Source organism: Melopsittacus undulatus, chromosome 3 (assembly GCF_012275295.1).
Source record: "Melopsittacus undulatus isolate bMelUnd1 chromosome 3, bMelUnd1.mat.Z, whole genome shotgun sequence".
In the NCBI taxonomy this organism is placed as follows: Eukaryota; Metazoa; Chordata; class Aves; order Psittaciformes; family Psittaculidae; genus Melopsittacus; species Melopsittacus undulatus.
In genome coordinates this window covers 108064237-108072919 of record NC_047529.1, presented here as the reverse complement: position 1 = coordinate 108072919, position 8683 = coordinate 108064237, and the positions used below count along the sequence as shown (strand labels likewise).

General features: G+C 45.2%; 1 protein-coding gene across 2 annotated transcripts in view; it reads right to left on the bottom strand.

The window, feature by feature from the left end:
• Positions 1 to 1020: 1020 nt before the first annotated feature.
• The window catches only part of GALNT14 (polypeptide N-acetylgalactosaminyltransferase 14), a 97810-nt gene continuing 90147 nt past the window's right edge, over positions 1021 to 8683 (bottom strand). For both annotated transcript variants that reach the window (XM_034060670.1, XM_034060669.1), the window contains exons 14-15: positions 2688 to 2807; positions 1021 to 2104 (exon numbers count right to left, since the gene is read on the bottom strand). In XM_034060670.1, the coding sequence (XP_033916561.1) occupies positions 1946 to 2104; positions 2688 to 2807 (279 nt within the window). In that variant the 3' untranslated portion in view covers positions 1021 to 1945. The remainder of the gene's footprint in view (positions 2105 to 2687; positions 2808 to 8683) is intronic.

Below are 8683 nucleotides of genomic sequence, written 5' to 3'. Positions count from 1 at the left end.
CAAGGTCACTACCCTTTCTTTGTAAAATGGGTCCATTCCATTTTAAGTGCTTCCCTTTGTTTCCTGTGCAGAGTGGTGACATGGAAATAATGCCATGTCCTGCTATGAAATGACAGCTTGCTCCAGCCCTTTCATAACCGAAGTCCTTGAGGTTTGCATCAAGGGAGCTTGATGAGGTTAGTAATCACTGCAGCACACAGAAAGCATTTATACCCTTCAACCTTTTGTACATAAAGAGTTACACTGGTTCTGCCTCTAAAGCTGGAGATTTACGTATACAGCTTTCTCCCAGCACTGAGGGAGGAGAAACTGAGGCAGTGAAATCCTGAAAGCCAGCAATTTATTCAAGAAGGGATGCTGAGAGCACTCAAAGGCTTATGGTATTTTACCTGTAGCTTGCAGCGCATGAAACAGAGGGTAGGATTTTCATTAAACCCTAGCATTTTTAGAAACACAAACTGTATTTTCTGTCAAGTCACACTGACAGCCCTGTTCAAGTTCTTTTGGAGAGGTGGTACTACACAAGAACTGAGTGCACATCTCTTGGTGATTCACTACCTGTTACTTGTCGCTGTAGTGGGAGCTGCTCTGAAAGAGGCTGGAAAGGAACTTCTAGTCCTAGGACCAGTCTCAAGACCCCGTATTCTGTCCTATTCTCCTTTGGCAGTCACCTCACTTCCATATGGTGATAGCAACGGGTATGACCCCTGGTTAATAACATATGTCCAAAAGCTGAAGAAACAATCTCTGCCATGTCTGCCTATGCCAAGTGACTCTGGGAGAGGGGTACTTTGTGACCCAAGGTTCCCTGCTCACAAGTGTGACTGGGGGAATTCCAAACCTTTCCTTCAGTACTTGGCTACAAGATACCTGGGAAGAAATACCAGGTAACATTACTTTTCCTTCTAAAAACAGTCTCTAGTTTTCATTACCTCCTCTGTTCACTCGGTAGCAGCACTTCGTGGGAGTCCTCTCTTCTGTAGTTGGGAAATTGGGAAACAGAAATATAACACAATTACCTTCAATTACCAAAACTATAACCTTTATGGAAGAAAAGTAGAAATTTGACTTAGTCCAGAAGCAGTGAGAGACACATAGCAAGACTGAGGGGAGATTTCAGTGATCAAGGTTCACCCGTGACCTTCAGAGAGGAGAAATAATGATGTTACTGCCTTTCCTCCCAGCTTCACAGCAGTTTATATCCTTTAATCTCACACACTGAATCCTCTGTTTGCTTGGGCTTTGGAGATTCAACAATCCCCATGTGCAGTTAGCACAGAGCAGGATTCCCCCTGCTCCTTGCTGGTTTAATCCTGGCCACAGCCATAAATGACTGCCCTGCCTCTGTATACACAACATGTATGTGGATCAGATACAGATTCAAAGGTGCAACACAGCTCCACCCATGCTGTCTGCAGAAGACAAACTCATCCACAGCAATGAAAAGTGCAAAGATAAATCAGTGTTTGCCACTTGATCCCAGGTGACGTTTCTTAGCATCCCTTGGCACATCCCTCTTTGCACACCTGCCTCACCCCCCAAAAGCCATTAAAATGCTTGTTTGCTGAGTCCAAGTCTTCTTTTGGTGTCCAAGGCCCTTCTACCTGTGTTTCCAGTGAGATTAATTCAGTACTGTGCACACACAAGTTCTGTAGTGCCCATAGCAGGAGCTTCGGTATCGCTCTAAAGCATTCCAAGTTTTTTTGCCATCCCTTCTCTTTGAATGTATGGCCCCCAACAGGCCAATACTGGCTGCATGTCTTGCAGGCAACATGCGTTGTTCAACCTGGAGCACCATGTCCTTATTTTTATTTGAATGATCCTTCTCTTGTCCCATAGTACACAAGAACCCCAGTGGTTTTGCATGTGAGCTCCATCTGGTGCATCTTGACTGCATGTAGCAACACCTCAGTGCCCATCCTCACTGTGTAAGTCCTCCAGTAGGTCAAGACATCACCATATCCCAGCGCTGACTCATGGCTGTGCTCTCACAAGGGTTGATGACAAGTTCTTTGGTACTCTCATTCGTGTCCCCAATCGTCTCAGTGTCCAAACAGAAGCGTGAAGCTATGTGTTCAATGTGTGACCCAACTTTACCCCATCGCTGAGGAGAGAAACACATGCAAGAGGAGAAACAGGAGTGAGGAAGCTTCCTCCTCGTTATGCTTTTACTATGCTGTTCCTGCATCAAGAGGAGAGTTGTCACTAAGCTTTTGTGGCCTGATGCTGAGAAGTACAGGGCCCTCAATCCCACATGGAGCAGAGCACACACTGAGCATTTCTCCCATCAGAAACACACTCATTTAAGCTCAGCCTTTGCTTGGCTTCAGAAAGATAGTATGTTACTAACAGCTTTTTCCCCAGGTCATTGGTTCAAATGCCAGCTCGATGATTAATTGCAGGGAAATGTTAGCATCTGCTGGCTGACTGGCAGCCTGTGTGAGCTAAATTACCAGTTTTGGTTCGACTTTTGCAGATAAGTATCCAGATCACCACCCACACTAATAGACATCCTTATCCACACACTCATTTAAGAGGCAAAGGGCTGAATAGGCCAGAGTCTGTACTCCCAGATCAGCTGTGCCTCCCAGATGAAGTCGGAGCACACAGGCCATTTGATGTGCGCTAATACTATGCTGAACAAAAGGGAACTTCAAAGGAAAAGGGGGATGAATGAAATGGCTTACCTGCTTGTTGTCACCTTCTTTGCAAGGTGACAGCAGCACTTGGGAGCCAGGGAAGAGGGTGTACACAGACAAGCACAGCTGCTGCTGGCGGACATGGTGGTTGTATGTGTATGTCCATTCCTGTAACAGGAAAGGAAAGAAGGTGAACGATCAAGGTTCATTCTTAGCATTCTTCTACCTGAAACGCAAACACTTTGGTTTGTTGGATGCTGTCCCCTCCGAAACCAAGCACAGACCTCACTGACCTCAAGAGACACCTGGACTGGTCACTAGGATGTTTCAAGCTTCCCAAAAACTGTCACTGGGGGACTGCAAGTGCCAAAGGAAATGTCTACAAAAGCTGCTGGAAGAAAGTGGTTCATGAGGCAAAGGATTTCATAGCCAGAACTGGGCTGTGGCTGGGGACCAAGTGTATGGAAAATCAGCAAAAGAGGGACAGGAATACCACTAACCACACAATACACAATGCTCTTTTTCCAAGGAAGAGCAGCAGAAATGCTTTGTAGCTGGCAGCAGGAGAGAGGTGATGTATAGCAAATGTTTGCCAGTCCTGGGATTCTGCTCCCAAATATCACAGAAATCAGGGCTAAAATTCCTCTTTGTATCAAAGGAGTGGGACCTTCACTCTGCTGGTTTGCTGTGACCACTGGGCTGTCTTGGAGGCTTTTATTTCTCATGCTGCTTTTCATGGTCACTTTCTTTATCAGTTCCTCAGCCCAAGAAATAAACTTTGGAGGAGCAGAGACTTTTTCCTGTGTAAAACCTGCAATACAACAGGAGCTGTCTGGGATTATCCTCTTTCTCACTCGTGGATGTTTTGCTTGGGAGAAAAGGAGAAGCAGCTGATAGTTTGACCAGTGTTTCCCGATGTGCTGGACAAAGTATCACCCATATACAGATACACTGCTTAGGCAAGGAGTATTTCCCAGAAGTTTACTCCAATGTTTATTCCAGTTGAATGTCTTTTATCATTCCCAAGAGCATCTCCTGAGGATCTCGGACTGCCCAGGCAAGGGTTATCTCTCTGCTGTTTGTGTGTGTATAGGCGTGAATTGAGCAGGGATGTTGACAATGGAGGGGAAGGCAGAAGTTAGTCTGGGTCTGGAAAATTGAAGGGCAAAAGATGTTCCTGGGAGATTGCAACCTCTCCTGGGTGCCAGAAGGGAAGTGAAGAATGGCTGCCCTGATCTCAGAGCTGGGACGCCTGCAGCTGCCCTGACTTTGAGTGGTGAAGGCTTTGGGTTGCATTAGTATGAATTATCAGAGCAGGGAAACACTTCCACCCCTTTGGTATTTGTCACCGTCAGCAGCTCTAACTCCTCTCTCTGACTCCAAAACAGCTGCAGGCGTTGAATTCCTAGGAATATAAGTCCCATTTCATTCGGGTTTTTAGGCTTCTAGAAGGGAAAACACACCTCTTCATAGCAGACCCAGGTCCACAAGGACTTCACACTGTGATCTCACACCCTGCACTTCTTAGCATACTACTCCTTACCAGCTAGTGGAAATAAAACCTGGCTTTCTGAGCAGCCTGCCCAGGATTTCAGCATGTAACAAGCATTCATTTTCAAAGCCACAGTCTGCACCCAAAGGGCCTTCTGGCAACTACTTCTTTGTCAGATGAAGCAGGGTATACCTGATCCTGCAGTGAACATGTTCCAGTCATCCCAACCACGCACACTGTCAGCTGCTGTGTAAACCACCAGCCTGGGAAATCAGGTGCCAAATTAGTCCTGCATCTGTGAAGATCCAAGCCCTACAGGGCAAGCTCCAACATCTGTTCTTGGCGCCCGTGCTGCTACAAACTGCTTTGAAAACCTGCTTTACATTTTTAACCAATTGTTCCTCATTTGAGGACAGGGCTGGAGCTGCACCCACGAGGCTCCTCAGCAGCAGCAAGTTAATCCTGTAACTCATGTATATATTGAATCCCCCAGCTAAATCAGGCCAGGATCTATTCAAACCTTCCTAATACCCACATCTTCTCCAAGCAGGACCATCCTCTCATTCAGCAAAGCACTATGGGATGCACAGGGTGGTGATAACCATCTCTCCTAAGCTGTTGTGTTCATCATAAGAAGTGAAGCCTTCAGAGCTAGATATATGCATCAGTTCAATAGCTGACATTGGATCCTCCCCTCTTGCCCCCAGGCTGTCCTGCTACTGTCTTTATCTAAACTGACAGATTTTCACACAGTTCTATTTTGACAGAATGACTTTCTATGGAACCCAGTCCCGTTGAAAATGTTTTAGGCACTTCCAATCATGCCTTGTCTCTTTCAGCCCTAGATGAAAGCCAGAGAAAATGATGCAGAAAATGAAGAAATTTGAGTAGGGGTGGGAAGAAGTCACTTGAACACCACAGAACCCATGAAAACCTTTGAGTTAAATGGTTTTCACCATTCACAAACATGTAAAGGTTTATCTTACCCCATCTCTTCCTTTATTTGTATCAGTTGGGATGACAATTCCTGCTTTTTTTCCCATGAGAAACTACATTATCTTCTAAATCCCAGCACAGGAAGCATTCACGTGGCCAGCAGGGAAGTAACAGCAGCAGAACCTTGCACCCCAGATGTTGTAGTGAGCCAGGCAGCCCAAGGTACTCCTAAGAGCAGAGACCTTCAAATAGCTAACATGGCTTCAGGGCTGCAAACTGGCCTGAGGAGATGCCAATGGGCTTTAGGCTACCAAGGAAACCAAGATAATAGGAGGTGAAACTGCAGTCAGTATTTCCTGCCTTTTCAAAGACAAAGATGAAGTGGTGGTGGAGCAAGGAGGAAGAACATAAACATCTACACACCACAACCAGCAATCTCCAATCTCCAAAGCCTTGGATAACACTAAGCTCCATCTGAGGCTTGTGACTGTTTTTCAGGGCTTTAGCATCATTTGAGCAGGCATCTGTCACTGTTACTCAGCATCACTGTGAACTGAGGAAATCATTTTAAAATGTGACCTCTGGTTTGGTGTAGCCTGTCAGGAGGAGAAAGCAGCCTCTCAGTCTAGCAAGGAGCAGCCCCATGGGAGCCCAGTGTTATGTGACAGCCCTGTATATGCTCTACTGCTTGTGCAAGAGGTCAGTTGTACCCTAAAGCTGGGGTAGCAGCTAGAGGAAGAAGCCAGAAGCAACCTCAGCCCTCAGTTATCTCTGTAAAATCACAGGGAAGGATTTCCTAAGGCATATGACTGCATGGGTCACCTAAGGATACCAGAGTGCTTCACTCATCAAAGGGCCCTGCGATGGAACTAGCACTTAGACGCATCTCAGGAGAGGGAAAGCCAAGTACAAACAGTGCCCACGGCAGCCTGAATGCAGAGGTGACACTGCTGCCAGCCCCTCTGGTCTGCTGGCTTAGCCTGGCTCCTGCAGCTCCAGCCTTCCTCCAGCTAGGGCAGGATGTGCCCATGGGGGAGAGGAACAAAGACTGGGGAGGCAGGTGAGAAGAGAATGTTTCTGGTTGAGCTGTCTCAGGAGGGACCTGTCAGGTTAGTTGGAAGAGATGCTAAATGTTTGCCAAAGGAAGTGCAGATCTAGTCAGCCCACAGAGCAACTCAAGCCAACAGTACCCCAGACTCAATGCCACATCAGGCAGATTATCACATTGCATTTCCTTCATGACAAGAGTCAAGGACACGTCACCAAAATGCAATGGCAGGGACTCACCCACATATTTTGGGGGCAAGCTTAGGAAATGGATGCTGCAACCTTCCCACTATTCCCTTGCTTGTCTATAAGATGACTAAACTTTGCATTTATCTTGTGGCTACTGCTTACATGTGTGTGAATATCTAGGCCAAAGTGTCTTTTTTTTGTCTGACATATGTCAGGTTTCCTGAAGCTGCTAATGATTCAAATAAGTCCCAAAGTCAGATGTCTGTTCCAAAGATCTATAGACTGATGTCAACTGACACTTAGTTTGAAAAAACACAACTACTGCTTCATCAGATAGACCAGGACAAGGTTATGATCAGTTCTATTCCCTCAGATGCATATCTCCTGTGATAAATTAAATCAACCAGTTCATTTAGTAAATGAGACACAACAAGACATAGAGTACCAAGGCTACAGTGGGCAGGAGCACAGGCAGAGTCCACTGTGCCCTGGGGATTGGCAGCACTGCACAAAGATCTCTGCCAGCCACTACTTCAAGACGGCCACCTTGGCAGACAGAGCCTGCTACCAGACCTCTGGAGAAGAAAGAGCCAAGCTGATCCTAGGCATGAGAAGACAGGGCTCTCCTGCACAAAGATGAGGGGTTTTCTTGTGCCTCAGTGCCTTTTTTAGGTATTTAGGACTAACACCAGACACCAGCACAGAGGGTTTGTGAGATCTGCTAAGGGTGTAAATCTGATTTTACTGCAATGAACTGTTCTCAATTTACCCAAAGTGTGGATGTGGCCAGAGGGCTCACAACACCCTTTCCCTGCACTATAGATGATAAAACACTAAAATAGAGAGAATTTGATTGCCATCTGATAGCTCCTGTTCCTCTCTTCTCAAGCCATGATGATGTATGGCACATCAGATCTTCTCAAGCCCAGTCCCAGCCTGGTAAAGGGCTTGGGGAGCCTAGTATGGAGACAGCTACAGAAGGGCAACCAGGCAACCAAATCCATGCTACTAACACAGATAATAAAGGATCTGGATGGCCAGGGTATTTCCACAGTTCTTACTGTATGCCAGGAAAGTACAGCTTTGATTTAGCTAGTCTATTTTTCAAATGATGAAGCTTAGGATAAACAAGATGTCATTTCAGTATGTTAAAAGTGAAGATTATTGCTCTATTCTTGTATACTAAATACAAAACTGAGTGGTAAGACATAACCTGGTGACTCTACCCCCCATGTTATCCACAAGTTCAGGTGGTCTTGTAACAACTGTGTAACTAAAATGTAAGTTTCTATTCACAATGAAAATTTAATTATCTTGTTTCCATCTGAAATATTCTCCATGGGTGCAAATAACAGAGAACTATCTTAGGAAGAAAGATAAGAGAAAAGGTTTTTCTCTATTCCTGCCTGTGTATTGAGTGTAGCTATTCAGCAATCTGTTTGTAGTGCATTTTTCTGTTCCCCTGCAGAGTTAGTCCTGGATGTGCACAAGAAACAGAGCTGCCATCCAGCTGAAATGTTGACCTATTGCAAACTGCTGTGGAATCAGAATGGGAAGATGAATATTTTGGGGCGTGAAAGACTGAAAAAAATTTCCTGTGCAGAAATGTCAAACAAAATGTGCTTGATGGGAATGAAACAATCCAACCTGTTGGTTGTGACCTTGCTCATTTTAAAGTATAACATCAAACTGATGTTTTAGAAAGACCAATACCTTTCATTTTGAAGCGCTACTTTGCAGCAGCATTTTCCATTCTGCATTTCCCAGATTTGTTTTTTTAAACAGCCAATTAATTGAAAGTTGTAATTGTCACTGAAACATCTTCTTTTAACTTCAGCAGAGCTGGCCCTGCGAAACATGATGACCTGCTCTCGTCAGCTCACTTCTCCTGCTGTTTCACTGCTCAAAAAGTCCATGTAGCAGTGGAAGTTAAAAGAGAATTCCAAAATGTGGAAACTAACCCTTAATATTCCATGATTCTATGATTCTGTAACTGTAACTATGCAGTACTTGCAGCTATGCTCACCCCATAGTAAATATAACTGCAAGTACCACATACTTACATATCAGTGAGCGTGGTAAAACCCTGGCACAGGTTGCCTAGAGAGGTGGTGGATGCCCCATCCCTGGAGACATCCCAGGCCAGGCTGGATGTAGTTCTGATCTGGTTGAAGATGTCCCTGCTCATTGCAGGGTGTTGGATTAGATGGACTTTCAAGGTCCCTTCCAACCCGAACTATTCTGTGATTCTATTTTCTGAACTGACAAAGATTCAAGTAGCCATTGTTAATTTTACCACACTGTGGAGCAGATATTATTTTCCTGACTAAAGACAGGCATCCAACTGCATGCAAAAGAGGTGCACATAATGACATGCTTC